At 39.9% G+C, this 22,741-nt stretch overlaps 1 protein-coding gene across 2 annotated transcripts in view; it reads left to right on the top strand.

The window, feature by feature from the left end:
• The window catches only part of LOC132389583 (latent-transforming growth factor beta-binding protein 2-like), a 408,009-nt gene extending 394,722 nt beyond the window's left edge, over positions 1 to 13,287 (top strand). For both annotated transcript variants that reach the window (XM_059962068.1, XM_059962075.1), the window contains 2 exons: positions 7,453 to 7,602; positions 9,291 to 13,287. In XM_059962068.1, coding sequence (XP_059818051.1) covers positions 7,453 to 7,602; positions 9,291 to 9,451 — 311 coding nt within the window. In that variant the 3' untranslated portion in view covers positions 9,452 to 13,287. The remainder of the gene's footprint in view (positions 1 to 7,452; positions 7,603 to 9,290) is intronic.
• The last annotated feature ends 9,454 nt before the right edge of the window (positions 13,288 to 22,741 follow it).

Below are 22,741 nucleotides of genomic sequence, written 5' to 3'. Positions count from 1 at the left end.
AGTTTCTTTGGTTCCATGCAATTTATATTAACAATGTAGATGAAAACCTGGTGTGAAATAATTTTCATCTGAGATGTGTAAAGTTATGAGAGGGCAAAACAGGATAATGCTATTTCTCATATTATACTGTAAAGGTCAATATCTTGATGTAATTTTAAACAAATTGCTAGAAAGGTTCGAGGTCAGTCATGAAAGAAATAATATTTAATTAAGTAAAAGGTGGAAATCTGAAACTTGCTGCCTAAAATATGCTGGAGTCAAAGAGCCTTGTCACATTTTAGAATATAGATCAGCACTTGAGGGCTGTTTACTCTAGCACAATCTTTAGATGTACTCTGGAGAGGAAAGAAGATTTATAGATTATATCATTAGTGCTTACCATGCAAACGTTACCTCAGTGGTTGCGAAAATGTTGGGGTCTATTATTAAGGACGAGCTTTCAGGGTACTTGGAGACGAATGAGAAAATATGTCAAAGTCAGCATGATTTCTGTAATAGGAAATCTTGCCTGACAAATCAATTAGAGTTCTTCCAGGAAGTAACAAGCATGGTGGACAAAGGAGAGACAGGTTATATCATTTACTTACATTTTCAGAAAGTGTTTGATAAGGTGCCACACATGGGGCTGCTAAACAAGGTAAAATTCTTTGGTGATACAGGAAAGATACTGGCAAGGATAGTGGAATGGCTGACAGGCAGGAGGCAGTGAGTGGGAATAAAAGGAGCCTTTTCTGGTTGGCTGCCAGTGACTAGTGGTGTTCCTTGGGTCAGTATTGGGACCACTGCTTTTCACATTGTCAGAAATTTAGATAATGGAATTATTGGCTTTGTGGCAAAGTTTGCAGATGATATGAAGATAGATGGAGGGCTAGGTAGTGCGGGGAAGCAATGTGATTGCAGCAGGATTTAGGCAAATTGGAAGAATGGGCAAAAAAGTGGCAGATGGAATATAGTGTTGGGAAATGTATGATAATACATTTTGGTAAAAGGACCAGTAATGCAGACTATTATCTAAATGAGGAGAAGGTTCAAACATTAGAGGTGCAAAGGAGTCCTCATGCAAGATTCCCAGAAGGTTAATTTAGAGGTTGAGACTATGGTAAGAAGGCAAATGCAATGTTGGCACATTTATTTCAAGGGGAATAGAGTATAAAAGCAAGGAAATAATGCTGAGCCTTTATAAGACACTAGTTAGGCTGCATTTAGAGCATTGTCAACAGTTTTGGACCCCATATCTCAGAAAGGATGTGTTGTCATTGGAGAGAGTCCAGAGGAGGTTCACAAAGATTATTCTGGGAATGAAAGGGTTAATGCATGAGGTACGTTTGTCAGCTTTGTACTCAATAGAAGTTAGAAGAATATGAAGGGATCTCATTGAAACCTACTGAATGTTGAAAGGACTGGATAAGGTGGATGTGGAGAGGATGTTTCCTGTGGTAGAGGTATCCAGAACTACAGGACACAACCTTAGAATTGAATATGAACCCTTTAGTTAAGAGGTAAGCAGGGATTTTTTTAGTTAGAGAGTAGTAAATCTGTGGAATGCTCTGCCACAGACTGCGGTGGAGGCCAAGTCCATGCGCATATTTAAGGCAGCAGATGATAGTTTCCTGATCAGTCAGGGCATCAAAGGATATGACAAGAAGGCAGGTGTATGGGGTTAAGTGGGATCCAGGATCAGCCATGATGGAATGGTGGAGCAGATTCAATGGTCTGAATGGCTTAATTCTACTCCTATGACCTATGGTATTAAACACAATGAAATTTTGTCACAGTAACTATCCAAAGATGAGTAATTTTGCTGTACATTAACTGATAAGCTCACTTCTCTGGAACAGGTAGGCTATGGTTCAGTTGAAATTGAGCCCCAGTGATTGAGCTGTGGTTTTCTATTGCAAGTTCTCAGTTGTCTAACAAAGGAGCCTGAAGACACACACTCAGTGTTTTAAAACAGCCATCAAATTTCTGAATAGTCCCTGAGTCCATGAACACTAACTCATTATTTGTCTTGAGCACTCTTCATTAATTTTTGTCATTATTATGTCTTGCACTGTACTACTGATGCAAAACGTAAAATTTCACAGCATATTTAATGTTACTGATAATAAGCTATATTCCAAAGTGATTCAACAATGATGGCAGCCTTTGGGTAGATTTTGAGATTTGGAATAATTGAAAAGAGGAAGGGATGAAGACTGAGGAGCAGAAAGAAGAAGTAATCAAAATGGGAAAGTTAATTGGGATAGACAGGAAGGAAATAATGAAGGATTGTAATTGTGAGAGAAAACTAGGTAAATGGGATAGAAAGGAAGACATTCAAATGGTCAGCTTCATTGAGAGAGGTGCAAGAAGCATTCATGAAAGTGGGGTAAGCATGGAGAGAGGTAGTTGGGAAAGGAGTTTAGAAGAATCCAGGAAAGGAATCAGGAAATGTGAAAGAAAGTTGTGAGCACAAAGTACTGTGTATGAAAAGGAGAAATTCTGGAAGGGAATATATAAATAAGCAATGCACAGTAATGAAGATGGAAGGAGCAGTACTCTTGGCTCTTCAGGAACATTTTGTTCAAAAAATGATCCTTTTCCTCAACAGCTGGGAATGAAGGGACTAGTTAGTGGAGTTGTGAATAATGTAAAACTGGCACCTACTTCTGTGGAAATGCTTTTCTAATGGGACCAACACCTGCTAAACTGTAATGCTTCGAAAGCACTTTTTTTTTACCCTCACACCACTGCCACAAGCTACACCTATTACCACCCTTCTCCCCACTGAATATTTAAATAATTGTGGTGCCACTCGTTCCTTTTCCCACAGTATGACACTTTCTGAAAGCCCTAAACATTTTATCGCAATGCATACAGAATGCTAGAGGATCTCAGCAGGCCAGGAAGCATCTATGGAAAAAAGTACAGTCAACACTTTGGACCGAGATTCTTCAGTAGGACTGGAGAAAAAAAGATGAGGAGTAGATTTAAAAAATGGGGGGAAGGGAGGGAGGGAGAAACTCAAGGTGATAGGTGAAACTAGGAGGGGGAGGGGTGAAGTAAAGAGCTGGGAAGTTGATTGGTGAAAGAGATACAGGACTGAAGAAGGGAGAATCTAATAGGAGAGGACAGAAGACCATGGAAGAAAGAAAAGGGGGGAGGAACAGGCAAGGAAATAAGGTCAGAGGGGAAAAAGGGATGGGGACTGGTGAAAGGGGAGGGGAGTGGATTACCAGAAGTTTGAGAAAACGATGTTCATGCCATCAGGTTGGAGGCTACCCAAGTGAAATATAAGGTGTTGTTCCTCCAACCTGAGTGATATGTCAATCCATGGCCTCCTCTACTGTTGCGATGAGGCCACACTTGGGTTACTCCTCCCTCATTTTCTTTCTTCCAATTTTGAGGTTTTTGCAGTATGTCCCACACCCCAAAGATGTGCAAATTAGTGGATTAATTTGCCTCTCTATGTTGCTCAGATTACATAGGTCAGAGGTAGAATCTGGGGGAGGAGGGTATATGTGGGGAGAATTTTGAAGCTGTGCCCTCTAGTTCTGAACACCCACACTATAGGAAACATCCTCTCCACATCCACCCTATCTAGTCATTTCAACATTCGATAGGTTTCAATGAGATTCCCCCGCATTCTTCTAAATTCCAGTGAATTACCCGGCCTGCTGAGTTCTTCCAGCATTTTGAGTGTGTTGCTTGGATTTCCTGAATCTTCAGATTCTCTCTTGGTTCTGAAACATTTTATAGTGCACTTTCCAAAAATAATTTAGATGACTTAGTGAGTAACTGGTCAACACTGTCCTTCAACCACTATTTTCACAATCTTATATTAACTCCATTTTTATAAATTCTCCCCACATTTTCACCACCAGGTGATACAGTTTTGGGATGTGGGAGAAAACTGGGACATACTGCAAAAACCCACAGGGAAGGGATGCAAGATCAGCAATTGTTACAGTTAAGTTTTTTTTTAAGAGATATAGGTGAGACATGTATCTTTTCATAAATATGCTTAACATGCAATGCACCAAGTACAGTCAGTAATTACAAGAACTGGAATAAACCCAGTCTCACTGGCTGTACCAACATAAGATATATTATATTTTGTGTTTAAATGTTGTTTAAATTGTGGTTAAATTGAATGTTATGCTTTTCTCTGAACCACTATCATCTCTCATTGGCATTTGAATTGCCAAAGAGTCATCAGGTATTCATTTTGAGTATAGTTTTGAACAATTTTATCTTTAAATTTACCACTGAAGTCAATGGAACAGAATTTTGGAAAGCAAATACAACTTGTAGTTACTGTCTATAGTTGTTGAATTGCATGTTAGGAATATTTATCCAAAGGTATATTTTTCATCTCTTAAAAAAACAGAGGGCCAAACTGTCCCAAGCCATCAGAGGGGCAAAGCGTGCACACGCCCAGCTAATCCACAGCCACTTCCAGGACAGTGGCAACACGCGGCACATGTGGAAGGGCATCTAGAACATCACCAATTACAAGACACCATCACCTGACTGTGCAGGTGATGCCTCCCTCCCAGATGCGCTGAATAAATTCTACGCCCAGTTTGAGGCAGAAAATGACGTAGCGGCGAGGAAGTCCACCCCTCCTACAAATGACCAGGTGCTGTGTCTCACTGTGGCTGATGTGAGAAGAACCCTGTGTGGGGTCAACCCACGGAAGGCTGCTGGACCAGACAACACCCCTGATAGAGTGCTCAGAGGATGTGCAGACCAGCTCGCAGATGTTCTCACTGACATCTTCAACGTCTCCCTGAGCAGCGCCAGGGTTCCAATGTGCTTCAAGGCCGCCACCATCGTCCCCTTGCCGAAGAAGTCTTCAGTGTCTTGCCTAAATGACTACCATCCCGTTGCACTCACATCCATCATCATGAAGTGTTAAAAAGAGGCTCATCATGAGGCATATCAAGACCCTGCTGCCGCCCTCACTGGACCCCCTGCAGTTTGTGTACCGTCCCAACCGCTCAACAGATGACAGCATTGCCACCACCCTCCACCTGGCCCTAACCCACCTGGACAAACAAGACACAAACGTTCGGATGCTGTTCATAGACTTCAGTTCAGCATTCAACACAATCATCCCTCAGAAACTGATTGGAAAGCTGAGCCTACTGGGTCTGAACACCTCCCTCTGCAACTGGATCCTAGACTTCCTGACTGGGTAACCTCAGTCAGTCTGGATTGGGAGCAGCATCTCTAACACCATCACACTGAGCACGGGGGCTCCCCTGGGCTGTGTGCTCAGTCCACTGCTGTTCACTCTGCTGACCCACGACTGTGCTGCAACACACAGCTCGAACCACATCATCAAGTTCGTCAATGACACGACTGTAGTGGGTCTCATCAGCAAGAATGATGAGTCAGCTTACAGAGAGGAGGTGCAGCGGCTAATGCACTGGTGCAGAGCCAACAACCTGTCTCTTAATGTGAACAAAACAAAAGAGAAAGATGGTTGTTGACTTCAGGAGGGCACGGAGCAACCACGCCCCGCTGAACATTGACGGCTCCTTGGTAGAGGTCGTTAAGAGCACCAAATTTCTTGGTGTTCACCCGATGGAGAATCTCACCTGATCCCTCAACACCAGCTCCACAGCAAAAAAAGTCCAGCAGTGTCTGTATTTACTATGAAGGCTGAGGAAAGTCCACCTCCCATCCCCCCATCCTCATCACATTCTACACGGGTTGTATTGAGAGCATCCTGAGCAGCTGCATCACTCGGAAATTGCACCATCTCGGATCACAAGACCCTGCAGCGGATAGTGAGGTCAGCTGAGAAGATCATCGGGGTCTCTCTTCCCGCCATCACAGACATTTACACTACACGTTGCATCCGCAAAGCAAACAGCATTATGAAGGACCCCATGCACCGCTCATACAACCTCTTCTCCCTCCTGCCGTCTGGGAAAAGACTCAGAAACATTCAGGCTCTCACGACCAGACTATGTAACAGTTTCTTCCCCCAAGCTATAAAACTCCTCAATATCCAGAGCCTGGACTGATATCTTGCCCTATTGTCCTGTTTTTATTTATTGTAAATGCCTGCACTGTTTTTGTGCACTTTACGCAGTCCTGTGTAGGTCAGTAGTCCAGTGTAACTTTCTCTGTGTTGTTTTTTTTTACTTAGTTCAGTCTAGTTTTTGTACTGTGTTATGTAACACCATGGTCCTGAAAAACACTGTCTCATTTTTACTATGTACTGTACCAGCAGTTATAGCCGAAATGACAATAAAAGTGACTTGACATGACTTGAACTGTGACAATTGATTTAAAACAAGTGGTACACTTTCGAAGGACAAGCTCCAAGGCAGAATACAAAGTAAATGGCAGGATACTTGGTAGTGTGGAGGAGCAGAGGAATCTGGGGGTACATGTCCACAGATCCCTGAAAGTTGCCTCACAGGGAGATAGGGTAGTTAAGAAAGCTTATGAGGTGTTAGCCTTCATAAGTCGAGGGATAAAGTTTAAGAGTTGTGAGGTAATGATACAGCTCTATAAAGCTCTAGTTAGGCCACACTTGGAGTACTGTGTCCAGTTCTGGTTGCCTCAATAGAGGAAGAATGTGGAATCATTGGAAAGGATACAGAGGAGATTTACCAGGATGCTGCCTGGTTTAGAGAGTATGCATTATGAACAAAGATTAAGGGAGCTAGGGCTTTACTCTTTGAAGAGAAGGAGAATGAGAGGAGACATGATAGAGGATGGTGAGAAGTTCAAGGGGGATATTAGAGGAAGGCATTTTATTCAGAGAGTGGTTGGTGCGTGGAATGCACTGCCTGAGTCAGTGGTGGAGGCAGATACACTTGTGAAATTTAAGAGACTACTAGACAGGTATATGGAGGAATTTAAGTTGGGGGGGTTATATGGGAGGCAGGGTTTAAGGGTCGGCACAACATTGTGGGCTGAAGGGCCTGTACTGTGCTGTACTATTCTATGTTCTATACAAAATAGTTCTAGTATGCATGCTAGAAAAGAAGATGGCCTTAAAAGAATAAAAAATCTACAGGAATGATTTAGACAGAACATTTACAGTTAATCAGCATTCAGTATAGACCTTAGATATGTGGGAAAGACTGCATTTAAAGTGAATGGATTATGAGACAGTGGAGGAACTAAGAGCCATTGTCTAATGAGATGTTAGCCTCAAAACAGACCTCAAAAGTAGGGGACAATGTAAGCATAAATAAACTTTTCTTAGGACAAGCCATTGCAATTTGTAAACTGGTAATCTGAACTCAAATTGGATATTTTTTCAAAACTTGTCTTAATTTAACATCTTGGACATATACATTACATTGGATTACTGACCATCAAAATCCTTGGTGCAGAAACTGAATATAAGGTGGTGGGATCTGGTTATGGCAGTTTGAATGGCAAAATACCTGAGACATACAATCTTCACTGCTGTTGAAAATTTTTTTTAATCCATTTTTACAGGTCGTTTCAGTAGCTTTGAAGGCTTACAAGCAGAGGAGTGTGGAATTCTGAATGGCTGTGAAAATGGTCGATGTGTACGAGTACAGGAAGGATACACCTGTGATTGTTTTGATGGGTTTGAGCTTGATATGACAAAAATGACTTGTGTAGGTAAGTGAACATTTGTGTCCATGTAAACTCATTTCTGCAATTTCCTTTTTCAGATATCTGCCACCTCTGTTCACCAGTCGCCAACCTATCACAATATTTTCAACCTTTAATCCTGAATAGAACTGTTCCCGTCATTGGTACAATTGGTGACACTGTCTCTTCCAACATTTCATCTCTTAACTTTTCTAAAAAGATAATGTGTTGTTTACACCAACCTCGTGAGATTTTCTAAAATGTAGGAATAAATGGGAATGTGAAGCTAATCAACCATAATCACATTAAATGATGATGCTGATCCAGAAAACTTTCCTTCTTATTATCATGTTCTTTAATAGAAAGTAATTACTAGAATGAAGGGACATAGCCTTATGATTTGGGGGAATTGATTTTGATTGGAGATGAGGAGAAACTGCTTTTCCCAGAGACCAGTAAATCTGTGGAATTCTCTGCCCAGGGAAACAGTGGAGGCTACCTCATTAAATACACTTAAGACACAATGAGATGGAATTTTGCATGGGAGGAGAATTAAGGGTTATGGGGAAAAGGCAGTTAAGCGGAGCTGAGTTCACAGCCAAATCACCCATGATCTTATTGAATGGTGGAGCAGGTTCAATGGGTCAGATGGCCTAATTCTGCTCCTAGTTCTTATGTTCTTTCATATAATTATTTGCAAATCATGTTTTATATGTCAATTTTAAATTTAGTTATCTGATCTAATGCATTTGGCTGAGTCTACAAGCCTCGGCAGCCTCTTGAGATCCTGTGCCTTGGGGCCTCCATAACAGGTTCTGACACAACCAGTCCGGATGCTGTATAACATACATTTATTGAAATGTTCAAGAGTCTTTGTTGACATACCAAATAATCCTCAAACTCCAAGAGCTGCTTGCAAGCTGTCTTCATGATTTCATTAATATATTGAGCCCAGGATTGATCCTCCAAAATGTTGTTGCCCACGAACTTAAAGCTGTTCACCCTTTCCAACACTGATCCCTCAAGACTGTCACAAACCTTCCCCTTCCTGAAGTCCACAAGCAGTATCTTGGGTCTTGCTGATGAGTTTGAGACAGTTGTTGTGATTCCACTGAACCAGCCAATCTATCCAACTCCTTTATGTCTCCTTGTTGCAATATGAGGTTTTACCAACGACAATGGTGTTATTGTGAATTTATAGAGTGTTTGAACTGCTTGATCAGGTTTGCCAAAGTCATATTCTGCAAAACTTCTAATATAACACTTGAGGATATTATTTTTAGCTATGTCTCGATCAAACGTAATTTAGTGTTTTCCAAGTTTTATACAGGAGGTCTAAGCCAGGAAACCTGTTGTTTATGGTGGAGATCATTAGTTTATTTTGTGATGGTGATTTCATTGCATTCTTCCCTCCAAGCTTTGAGGCCAACAAAAAGAACTTGTACATTTGTCCAGAGCAAGGAAATGGGACATTGTGCAAGAAGGGGCTCTTTAAATCTGAAGGAACAGGGAGGATTTTGGTTATTTATGTGGATGACCACTAAGTACACAGGTTTGTCACACAGACATCAGGATGAGCAGTATTGGCCTATAGCATTGAATTCATTTGAACTTTAGAGTTCTTGTGAGTGGAAGTATTGCAAAATTTTATGCTGGATGTCATTAAACTCAATGAGATGAATTTTTTACTTACCACCTTTACTTTTTTTTTCCAGATATAAATGAATGTGATGATCTCAGTGACACCATACCACTCTGCAGGAATGCAAACTGTGAGAACACAGAGGGCTCATATAAATGCATATGTTTACCAGGCTATATGCTTTCACAGAATGCTAATGACTGTATACTCGAAAGAGAAGCAGGACATCAATAAGAACCTCAACACTGTCCCCTGGGAAGGGAATTGGAAGCACTTGGTGATTTATTTTAAGGGGAGAAATGTTTATTTTACTTGGGATTATCAATGTGAGTAAAGTTTCAGTGATAAACCATAAATGTACCAATGCAGTTACCTAGCTTCTTAATAATTTATGTCTATGACTTTAAAAATGATTAAATTGGCAATGACTATATTTAAGAAACCAAAGTACAGAGACAGCACAAAGAGCAAATAGGCTGAGAATAAGTAAACACAGTACTTTCTTTGAATAATGAAGAAGTCTAAATTCCCAAAAAGCCATATTTTCCTTATTTGGTCCATATCTCTGTTCTCTGTTCGTGTGATATTGTGTTCATGAACACATCTTTTTGGAGAGGGGAAAGGATAGCAACTAAAATTAATGATGAAGGAAGTGCAAGTGTATGGGAGGAACTAGCATTGTAATTTGAAGGCTCACATTTCATTGCTGTTGGCTGAACATTACAATGTGCATGGTTTCCATAACAATAATATGAAAATAATCTCTGCTAACCTGAACATGTCTTAATTACTCCTGTGAAATTTCATTTGGTTGTACAGTATAAAAGTATGTATGACATCACCTATTTATAATGTTTGATTTTTTAAAAATTCTAAACCCCAAATATTAATACAAGATGTCACTATATTTCATTTCTATTGGTAAAAGCTCTCTTCAAATAATAGATTTCAGTACAAAGACCATAATGTTCCTACTGTCAGGTTAAAAATACACCTTGAAAATGTATTAAATCAGATGACAGGCAAGTGGATTACTGAAATCCAAGATGTAAGTGCATCTTCTAAATTTTTTAAAATTATAATTCAATAAAGTGTGAAGGAGTAAACAAGTTCCTTGTGGTCAATAGAACATGCTGTGAATATTTGGTATATGTTAGAGGTTGGAGAGCAGAGGGCTCGATCCTGCCATACAGTGTTGATCAGAAATTTACACTTTACCCTCTATCAACTCCCAAACAGATGGCGTGCAAAGTCTGCAACTTTGGAAGGTTCGGAATATCACTTTATGTGCTTCAATTTTTTATTGGTTTCTTGTCCTTTAGATATTAAAGCTATGTGCAGAGCCCCTCCAAACTCCCCCTCAGCCAAACTTTATTTAGATGTGCTCAATACATGAAGTGAGTTAAAAATTCCCTGCAATAACCTTACTTTACAGAGTTTTGTACTGTGGCGAAGGCCAGGATAAGACATAGCCCAAACAATCATGGTTGGTGCCTAAAATCATATGATGCTACAGCAAAAAGTATGAGTTTGAACTTTGTCAAATTGAGGATTATACCTATTTGTCGTTGCAAAGGTTAACTTAAAGGGATTTACCTGCCTGTATCTTCTAAGAATAAATACTTATTTAAGAGTTTTTTTTAACTCAAATCTTTTGGATTGTTTTCATGAATATACCCCTGAAAATATAGTATCCTATTTGAAAATGCTTCCATGGCCTCTACTCAGCTCTTTTAATGCTGATAAAATGTAAACACATATTACTCAATATCAGCTGGTGCTATTGTCCTCAGCCCAATTGATTAAATGTACCCCAATGCCTTTTGTTACATCAATGTTCTAGGATTGTATAGTCAATTGTTGATAAAGAAGCAATCTGAAGAAAAACATAGCTAGTTAATTGCAACCAGAGCAAATTTCAAAGCTTCACATTATCTTTTCAGTCTTTGAGGACATGCAGTTAAAAGAAATCTTTATGTAATAAGGCACAAGCAGAAATTTGGAGTGAAACAGGGTGTATAATATTCTGAATGATCTGGAAATGTATTTTAATCAGAATCAAAATACGAAATCCTTTACTTTTCAGTTGTTTAGAAATAATGCTATTAGTTTATAAATGCACTTTAATTTTATTAGTAATAGTTCACTTTGAAAGATTACCTCAGCTGCCCTGAAAATGAATTAAATGTACTTTTCTTTCCTTAGTTCCTCTCCTGAAAGTGTTGATTTTCATGTTTGGCTGTACCTTCAGAAATTCCCCACGTGTAATTACAGTAGTCATTCTTCATGTTTTCAAATGAACACTAGGATTGGATATCCTGATTCGCCTGATCATCCCCTAGTCTGAAAACTTTCATCAAGTCTGACAGGAAATGGCAGAGAAACACTGACCACTTTTTCTCTTCCTGACCCATGAAAGCTCATGATAGTTGCAGGGCTCTTCATTCTGATATTGGCTTTTGTGGTATGAAAGAAGGATTAAATCTGGAACAAATGTGGCTCAGCAGCTAATATTGTGATCTCAGATTATTCCTTTAAAATTACAGTAAGATTCTTATTTCACTTCATAAGTTTATAACTTAAATAGTATAATGATTTGATAAAATTAACATGAATTCACATCTGTACATTTTAGGCTGGTAAAAGAACTGTCCAAATCTTGCACATAGAGTGAATGTTTTGTTAGTCCTTCGAGTGACCTAACCAATGCTAAAGCAAATACAGATCAATTATTGAAAATCTCAAGTAAAGGAAACATATGAATTTTATTTTCTTTTGTGTGTGTATTTTGTTTTTTTTTACATAATAAGCTCTGATATATCTTGTAAATCATACTTGCTACTAAAGTGTCTGTAAAGCTACAACACCTGATTCCTGTACATGTTTTGTGGATACCTTTTTCATTCTCAAAAAGAAAGGAGCATATGTTTTGTACAGATTTATATACAAAATACAATGTATTTAATGTTTTACACAAGATAAAGGTTGGTTATTTAGTAATAACATTAAAACTGTTTTCAGTTTGGGCAATTCTTTTACAAGTTTTTTGGTGATCAATTCCGGTATCTCATGCTGAAAATTTAAATTGTTAAATGCTTTATCCATATTTCACTTTATTTTCTGTTGCAATATGTAGGTCATAAATGTATTTTCAGTAATGTACCATATAAAGTGCAAATGCTTTGCCCTGAAGAACAGTTCTATCAACCAATATGCAACACAATTGCAGTGATTCAAGAATGTAGCTCATCACCAGCTACCCAAGTGCAATTGAGCCTCTGTATTGAGCCTTTCCAATGAAAGCCCATGTCCTGCAAAAAAAAGGAAGAAAGTTGGTTACAGCTGCCTACACCAAATATTCAAAAACAGTTTTGACAGTATATTAAAGTATTTCTGAAATTCTGTTCCATCACTTCATTGGAACCCAGTTTTGGAAGTGGAATATATTACACAGCTTCTCTTTTATTAAATATTTAGTGCTAATCACTAAGGCCATTTTTTCTCTCATATTTGAGACTAAAGTGGCAATTTCCCAACATTGTACAGCATTAAAATAGAAAATCTGTGTGACAATGTGATGTGATGTGTTGTGCACTCTTAAGAATTTAAAAATTAGAACAAGTGTAGGGCATACGAATAAGATCTTGGATAATTGGACTTTGGCTTAGCTCTACTTTCCTGCCTGTTCTCCCTGAACCCTTGATAGCCCTAGAAATGAAGTATTTATCTCTCTCATCAGTGTATTCTGAATGAGTGAAAATTATCACATGGAGGAAATTATCCCTTGATTATCCAAGGAATTTTAATTGGATCACTTGGTTTAACTTTCAAATTTTTTTTTGAGATTGGTATTTGCTTGTCACCTAAAAGGAGCAAGTGCGACCAAAAGCAGAGATCACTTTAATTGTGCTTTCTTGGTCAGTTTCTTTGTTATTCTTGTAGTCTGCATTATGATATTGGTTGGTTTCAGGTTTTTATAGATATGTCAGTTGTCATGCAAACTAAAATTCTAATCAAAAGCCCATGTGTCTGTATTGTTAAAAAATAAAAAAAACAGATGCTACAAAGTACTAGTCTTGTTTCCAGGAATATCAGTGAAGTTTCCCATCACTTCCTCACAGTTGGAATCTCAAAATCAAGGAAAATACTTGATCTGTGTTGTATAAAATTAATTTGAAATTTAAGTAAAACTGCCTGGACTTGATTTAACTACTGATAAGCATTCTTTTTTCAAAATTCATTGTGAAATGAGGCAACCAAATATAGGTAAGAAAATTCACATTCAGTATCTGATTTGCTTGCATAAGATCTCAGCTGATGTGTATGCTAGGAAAGGTACTATGTGTCAAATGCTTGGCTGAATTATAAGGGATCATATGGGAAGAGTAGTACCAAATCTTTCATTTAAGATGGTATGCAATACACACAAAATGCCACTGGAACGCAGCAGACCAGGCAGCAACTATAGGAAGAAGTACAGTCAACGTTTCATGTCGAGACTCGTCATCAGGACTAACTGAAAGAAGAGATAATGAGAGATTTGAAAGTGGGAGGGGGAGGGGAGATCTGAAATGATAGGAGAAGACAGGAGGGGGAGGAGCTGGAAAGTTGATTGGCAAAAGGGATACACAGCTGGAGAAGGGAGGGGATCATGGGACCTAGGGAGAAAGAAAGGGGGAGGGGAGCACCAGAGAGAGATGGAGAACAGGCAAGGAGTGATTGTGAGAGGGATAGAGAGAGAGAAAAGAAAAAAAGGGGGATTAATTAATTAATTACTAAGCCGTGGGGAAAGAAGTGGAGGGGGCATTAACGGAAGTTAGAGAAATCAATGTTCATGCCATCAGGTTGGAGGCTACCTAGATGGAATATAAGGTGTTGTTCCCCCAACCTGAGTGTGGCTTCATCTTGACAGTAGAGGAGGCCATGGATAGACATATCAGAATGGGAATGGGACGTGGAATCAAAATTTGTGGCCACTAGGAGATCCTGCTTACTTTGGCAGACCGAGCGTAGGTGTTCAGCGAAATGGTCTCCCAGTGTGCGTTGGGTCTCACCAATATATAAAAGACCACACCGGAATAACCGGACGCAGTATACCACACCAGCCGACTCACAGGTGAAGTGTCGCTTCACCTGGAAGGACTGTCTGGGGCCCTGAATGGTGGTGAGGGAGGAAGTGTAAGGGCGGGTGTGGCACTTGTTCCACTTACAAGGATAAGTGCCAGGAGGGAGATCGGTGGGAAAGGATGGGGGGGGTGTGAATGGACAAAGGAGTCGCATAGGGAGCTATCGCTGCAGAAATCAGAGAGGTGGGGAGGGAAAGATGCGCTTGGTGGTGGGATCCCGTTGGAGGTGGCGGAAGTTACGGAGAATTATATGTTGAACCCGAAGGCTGGTGGTGTGGTCGATGAGGACAAGGGGAACCCTATCCCTAGTGGGGTGGCAGGAGAATGGGGTGAGAGCAGATGTGCGTGAAATGGGAGAGATGCATTTAAGAGCAGAGTTGATGGTGGAGGAAGAGAAGCCCCTTTACAGCTTCTACAAGAAGCACTGTTCAAAAGTATTATCTGGAAATTGCAGGTTTTTTTATTTGTATCTTCTCATTTGTTCCAGTCACCTTGTTAAATATTCTATAGCCTAGGCAATGAATTGACACTGCCTGTCCACCAAACTTCACTGTTGACTAGAAAAGTCACCTATGCCATCAAGTATGAATTCATCATTTTCAACCTTGGTAATAAAAATAGTTGTAACTCATCATTTTTTTTGCTTTATGTAACTCATATTGTGATTTGAAAACAAATGTAATTATTGTTCATTATAGGCCTAAAATCCTTAGCGTAAGAGGTTATTCCCCAATAATTATTTCCTGGTCCAAGAATCCTAAGTAGTCTTTGTTGCTGGCAATTCTTTTCCCCATTCTAAACATTCATGCAGGTCAGCTGGTAAATATTATTCATGGATCTCCAGTCAGAACATGCAAAGTAGCAATGGTAACAATACCATATTTATATTTGCAATGAGTATTGGCTCTCCAAAGATCTTTACCAAATGAATTATTTTTTTTCCCTTTACTACATGGGTTGGATTTTGGTCAATGGGTGCTTATACCTGTTGAGTTTTGGAATAGAGGTCACCCAAGGAACCATTTCTGAAAAAAGATCATTCTTCCCTTAAAGTGGAAACACAATTCAATAGGGTAGTAGAGAAGGTGAATGCCATGCTTGCCTTCATTGGTTAGGGTATTGAGTATAAAATTTGAAAAGTGATGTTGCAAATGTGGAAGAGGTTTACTAGATGTGGCCTGATTTGGAGTGTATTAGGAGAGGTTGAACAATTGTTTTCTCCAGAGCTTTTTTGGGGGGGGGGGGGGCGGGAACAGGGAGAGGGTGATCTGATAGAGGTATATAAAACTATGAAAAGGATAGACAGGATAATTAGTGCCTTTTTTCAGGGTGGAATTGTCAAAGGCCATAGCTTTAAGGTGAGAGGGAATGTTTGAGCTAGATGTAAGGTGATGTTTTTTTACACAGAGAATGGGAGTGCCTGGAATATGCTACTAGGGGAGGTGGTAGAATCTGATAGCAATGTTTAAGAGGCATTTAAACAAACTCATGAACAGACAGGGAATAGAGGTAAATGAATCATGAGCATATAGATGGAATCAGTTTCTTGCAAATGCAATGAATGGGGCAGAATGATCTATCATCTGTTCTTTAGATTCTATATTAACTTCATATTTTAGAGCATTTTATTTACTTAGTGCTGTACTACTCTTGTTGATTAGATGATTCATGAAACTGAAATTCCTTCTTTCCTATGCATTACAATATGGCACAGAAAGTTCCATTTATATCAATTACCTGAAAACAATGTCTGCTTATTAGCAGTTAATCATAAGATATAAGAGCAGAATTAGGCCATTTAGACCATTGATTCTACTCCACCATCTCATCATGCCTGATCCATTTTTCCTGTCAGCCCCATTCTCCTGCCTTCTCCCCATATCTTTACATGCCATGACCAATCAAGAATCTATCAACCTCTGCCTTAAATATGCATAAAGAATTGGCCTCCACAGCTGCCACAGATTAACCACTCTCTGCCTAAAGAAATTCCTCCATATCTTCTTTCTGAAAGGATGTCCTTTTATTCTGAAGCTGTGTTGTGTGCTCTTAGTCCCTCCACCACAGGAAACATCCACTCTATCAAGGTCTTTCACCATTCTTCTGAATTCTAGCCATCAAAAGTTCTTCATATGACAAGCAATTCAATCCTGGAAATAATTTTAATGAAACTCCTTTGAACCCTCTCCAGTTTCAGCACATCCTTTCTAAGACAAGGGGCCAAAACTGCTCACAATACTGCAAGTGAGGCCTCACCAGTGTCTTGTAAAATTTCAATATTACATCCTGGTTTTTATATTCTACCTCTCTTGAAATGAATGCTAACATTGCATTTGCCTTCCTCAGCACAAACTCAACCAGTAAGTTAACCTTTAGGGAATCATATACAAAGACTCAAGTCCTTTTGCACTTCAGTATTTTGTATTTTTTCTCTATTTAGAAAATAGTTAACTCTTATATTTATTCTTACAAAGTGCATGATCATACACTTCCTGACACTGTACTTTATCTGCCATTCCTTTGTCCAGTCTCCTAATCTAAGTCCTTCTGTAGCTTCTCAACTTTCTCAAAACCACCTGCCCCCTTCCCACCTATCTTCATATCATCTGCAAACCTTGCAACAAAGCCATCAATTCCATCATCCAAATCATTGACATAGAAAGTAAAAAGAATTGGTTCCAACACAGACACCTGTGGAACACCACTAGTCTCTGGCAGCTAAAAAAAGGCTCCCTTTATTCCCACTCTTTGCCTCCTGCCAGTCAGCCACTGCTTTATCCATGCTAGAATCTTTCCTGTAATACCATGGGCTCGTAGCTTGTTAAGCAGCCTCATGTGTGGCACCTTGTCAAAGGCCTTCTGAAAATCCTAGTACATGATATCAACTGATTCTCTTTGATCTATCTTGCTTGTTACTTCTTCAAAGAAGTCCAACAGATTTGGCAAACAAGATTTTCCCTTGAGGAAACCATGCTGACTACAGCCTATTTTATCATGTGCCACCAAGTACCCTGAGACCTCATCCTTAATAACTCCAACATCTTCCTAACCACTGAGGTCAAACTAACTGCCCTATAGTTTACTTTCTTCTGCCTTTCTCCCTTCTTGAAGAGTGCAGTGACAATTGCAATTTTCCAGTCTTCCGGAAACATTCAAGAATCTAGTGATTCTTGAAAGATCATTATTAATGCCTCCACAATCTCTTCAGCCACCTCTTTCAGAACCCTGGGCTGTACATCATCTGGTTCAGGTGAGTTATCTATTTTCAGACCTTTCAGTTTCCCAAACTTTCTAGTTATGGTAAATTAACACACTTCATGCTCCCTGACACCTGGAATTTTCACAATCAATACTTCCAGTGTCCTCCACAGTAAAGACTGATGCAAATACTTTCAGTTCGTCTGCCATTTCATTGTCCCCCATTACCACTTTTTGATCATTTTCCAGCAATCCAATATCGATTCTTACTTCTCTTTTAAACTTCATGTATCTAAGGAAACTTTGGGTATCCTCTTTAATATTATTGGCTAGCTTACATTTGTATTCTATCTTTACCTTGGATGTGTATCCTGTACCTTACAAATTGCTTCCAGAAATTCCAGCCAATGCACCTCTGCCATCATCCCTGCCAGTGTTCTTTTCCAATCAATTCCAGCCAACTCCTCTGTCATGGCTCAGTAATTCCTTTTACTTCACTATAATGCTGATGCATCTGACTTTAGCTTTTCCTTCTCAAATTTCAGGGTGCAAGTAAACATTATGGTGACCTTCTCTAAGGATTCTTTTACCTTAAGCACTCTAACCAATTCTGATTCATTGCATAACACCCAGTCCTGAATAACTGATCTTCTAGCGGGCTCAACCACAAGCTGCTCTAAAAAGCCATCTCATAGGCACTCTAGAAATTTCCCCTCCTGGAGTCCAGATTTTCTCAATCAACCTGCATATTGAAGTCCCCATGACAATCGTAACAATACCCTTGCTGCATGCATTTTCTATCTCCCATTGTAATTTGTAGGCCACATCCTTTCTACTGTTTGGGGGTTTGTATACAACTCCCTTCGGGGTCTTTTTACCCTTGCAGTTCCTTAGCTCTATCCACAATGATTCAACACCTTCCAACCCCATGTCACCTCTTTCTAATGATTTGATATTATTTTTTTACCAACAGAGCAATGCTGCCCCTCTGCCTTCTGCCTATCCTTTCAAAACAATGTGCATCCTTGGATATTAAGCTCCCAGCTATAATTTTTCAGCCATGATTTAGTGATACCTAGATACATACAACATCATACCTGCATATTCTGTAACTTTGCTGCACATTCATCTACCTTATTTCATATACTGTGCACATTCAAATACAACACCTTCTGTCCTGTATTCACACTTCAGGATTTTGTCCACCTTTTATGTTGCAACTGATCCTGTTGACTGCAATTTTGCCCTATCAACAGCCTCTCCTCTCTGCACATTGCCTGTTTGTAAACCAGCTACCTCATCTTCAGCACTATTTAACTACCTCTCTATATGTCCTATCTATAACTCCTTCAGCTTCCCAAATTCACCCAGTTCCAGTTCTAACTCCTTGACATAATTTGTTAGAAGCTGTAACTGGATGCACCTCTCACAGTTATAGTCATCAGGGACACAGGAGGTCTCCCTATTTTCTCACATCCCTCAAGTGGAACATTTCACTATCGTGATTGGCATCTCTACTGTCCTAGCTGAACAGATATAAAGAAGAGAAGGGGAAAAAAAAGAGCTTTTCTTTCCTTTCTCTGAGTGAAGCCTCAAAAAGCTCAGGTTTTAAGATCACAACTCTGACCATGTCCACTCAGAAGACAATTGCTGTGCTTGCCGCTGTCTTCCTTTAATTTGTTCTTACTAATCAATCCCAACAGCTGATTGGTGGTTGGTCAAAGCTCTATTATGCTTCCACGACCCACTCCTACCTTTTATACTCGGGCAGTGGACCTGACTGATGTCCCCTCCTCTCCATACTTCCGATATCTGGATTGGTCGCTGGTCAAAGCTCGATTCAGCTGTAATCTTTTGGGTTAATTTGATCCTACAGCAGTATTTAAGGTCATAGAACAGTACGGCACAGTATTGGCACTTCAGCTCACAATGTTGTGTTTATCTTTTAACCTGCTCCACAATCAAGCTTCCTCTTACTTAGCCCAAAGTCCTCCATTTCTCATTCACACATGCACTTTTCTGAGTTTCTTAATTACTCCTAATGTTTCAGTCTCTGCAAACACCCTCTGCAGAGCATTCCAGGCACATATCACTCTTGTGTAAAAAAAAAATCACCTCTTACATTTCCCCTTCCTGGAAAATTTCTGCATTTACAAGGTCAAGATCAGAATCAAGTTTATTATCACCAGCATGTGATGTGAAATTTGTTAACTTGGCAGCAGCACTTCAATGCAATACATAATCTAGCAGAGAGAGAGAAAATAATAATAATAATAATAATAAAACATAATAAATAAACAAGTAAATCAATTACGTATATTGAGTAGATTAAAAAATTGTGCAAAAACAGAAACACTGTATACTAAAAAAAGTGAGGTAGCGTCCAAATCTTCAAATTCCATTTAGGAATCAGATGGCAGAGGGAAATAAGCTGTTCCTGAATCGCTGAGTGTGTGCCTTCAGGCTTCTGTACCTCTTTCCTGATGTTAACAGTGAGAAAAGTGCATGTCCTGGGTGTTGGAGGTCTTCAATAATGGACACTGCCTTTCTGGGACACTGCTTCCTAAAGGTGTCCTGGGTACTTTGTAGGCTAGTGCCCAAGATGGAGCTGACTAGATTTACAATCTTCTGCAGCTTTTTTTTCAGTCCTGTGCAATAGCCCCTCCGTACCAGACAGTGATGCAGCCTGTCAGAATGCTCCCCATGGTACAACTATAGGAATTTTTGAGCGTATTTGTTGACATGCCAAATTGCTTCAAATTCCTAATAAAGTATAGCTGCTGTCTTGCCTTCTTTATGACTACATCAATATGTTGGGACAGGTTAGATCAGGGGTCAGCAACCTTTACCACTGAAAGAGCCACTTGGACCCGTTTCCCACAGAAAAGAAAACACTGGGAGCCGCAAAACCCGTTTGACATTTAAAATGAAATAACACTGCATACAACGTTTTGTTTTGCCTTTATGCTATGTATAAACAAACTATAATGTGTTGCATTTATGAAATTGATGAACTCCTGCAGAGAAAACGAAATTGCATTTCTGCATGCAACAAAAACATTTTGAACTCCGAAAAAAAGACGTTGGGTTGAAGGTTACTTTTAAGTAAAATACTCAACGTCTATATGAGTCCTTCTTGTATTTATGAAAAACGCCAAACTTAAATTTGCCGCCAGCAGCAAACCAAAAATAACGTCAGCCAGCTGTCAACCTGAAAAATAAAAGGACTATTTCACTGAACAATGAAAACATATGAATATACGTAAAATAATACGCAATTAAAATATTTATCATACTTGTTCAGGTTGACTCACACCTGACAATGCAGTCGTATTCAGTAGGGATGGATCGATGCTTAGGGGAGTGACCGGGAAGGATAATGTGTTTTTTTTCCTCTCTGAACTCACAGAAGCGTTTCCCAAACGATGTTTGCAGTTCGTAAATACTCCGAATTTATCATGTCATGACCTTGTTTGAACTCTCTCAAATTGGGGAAGTGAGACAATGTGCCTTTCTGTAAATCTCTGGCAAGCAACGTCAACTTGTGCTCGAATGCCAAAACATCCTCCAACATGTGCAGGGCTGTACGTCCTTACCCCGTTGAAGAGCTGTGTTCAGCGTGTTCAGGTGCGCTGTCATGTCAACCATGAAGTGTAGCTTTTCCAGCCACTCTGGCTGTTCCAGCTCAGGAAAGCTGAGCCCTTTGCTGCACAGGGAAGTTTTCATTTCTTCCAGACGCGCGACAAAGCGTTTCAGCACCTCCCCTCTGGACAGCCAGCGATAAAAACACGTTGTAGCGGTTGCTACATGCAGTCAGTAAACTGCAGTCAAAGATAGCTTTATTCGAACTAAACAGCCTTGCTTTTAAGCCTCCCTCAACCCGCCCCCCATGGGCGCGGATGCTGCAAAAGACACGTACTCACAAACCCCCGTAGGCTATCTCCCTTAGCCTGAACGCTGGCTCATTGTGAGCCGGTTCGGATGTGTCAGGAAATGGGTCGCCACAACGTCTTATTTAGATTGTACAAGATCACCATAATCTTCAAATTTAGATTTACATTTCAAAAACTAACAAACTAACATAAAATACATTTTAATTAAATACTGACCATGTAGCGGTGTGCTACACGCAGCGCTAAAATTATGACACGGAGTCGGTAACTGCAGTCGAAGGAAAAAACTTTATTCGAAATCTTCAGCCTCACTTTTAAGCCTCGCTCAACCTGCCCCCCCCCCCCATGGCGCAGAGGCTCCAAAGCTCTGTGCTCGCAAACCCCCGTAGGCTATCTTATTGTGAGTCGGTTCGGATGTGCCAGGAAAAGGGTCGCCACAACCAATTATTTCCCAAAGCAACAGGGAGCCGCAGCACAGACGTAAAAGAGCCACATGTGGCTCCGGAGCCGCGGGTTGCCGACCCCCGGGTTAGATCCTCAGAGATCTTGACACCCAGGAACTTGAAACTGCTCACTCTCTCCACTTCTGATCCCTCTATGAGGAATGGTATGTGTTCCTTGACTTACCCATCCTGAAGTCCACAATCAGCTCTTTTGTCTTACTGACATTGAGTGCTAGGTTGTTGCTTTGGCACCACTCCACTAGTTGGCATTTCTCACTTCTGAATGCCCTTTCGTCACCACCTGAGATTCTACCAACAATGATTGTATCATCAGCAAATTTGTAGAAGGTATTTGAGCTATGCCTAGCCACACAGTCATGTGTATACAGACAGTAGAGCATTGGGCTAAGCACACATCCCCGAGGTGCGCCAATGTTGATCATCACGCTGCACAGCATGAAGGTCCCAAAAAATGAGAGTATTGCTCAACATGAAGGCAGGAAAATGTCACAGAACTTAACAAGGTCCAGCCTTCAGACCCTTTATGTTTAGAATATGACAAAGAGTTCTGTCAGATCTTCATACTTTCAAAATCTCCCTTCTAGCCATAGTTGCTTTCAGTTGAGCAGCTAAGTTTACCTGATTTATCTCCATGTATATAAACATTACTTTTTGACTTTAGAAGTTGCTGCTCAATGGGATAAGTCAATAACAAGTCATGCCGTGTTTGAAGTTTCACCCTTATACAAATCTTCATTGGGTAATAGTGAATAAACTTGTCAGGAAATTAATAAGGCTTTTTTGGACTTTTACACTAATCTTTATAAATTTAATTTTCCAGACAACACTACTTCTATGAATGAA

The sequence above is a fragment of the Hypanus sabinus genome, chromosome 2, assembly GCF_030144855.1.
Source record: "Hypanus sabinus isolate sHypSab1 chromosome 2, sHypSab1.hap1, whole genome shotgun sequence".
NCBI lineage: Eukaryota > Metazoa > Chordata > Chondrichthyes > Myliobatiformes > Dasyatidae > Hypanus > Hypanus sabinus.
Note: the sequence above shows the minus strand (reverse complement) of the source record. Positions and strands in the feature narration are given on the sequence as shown.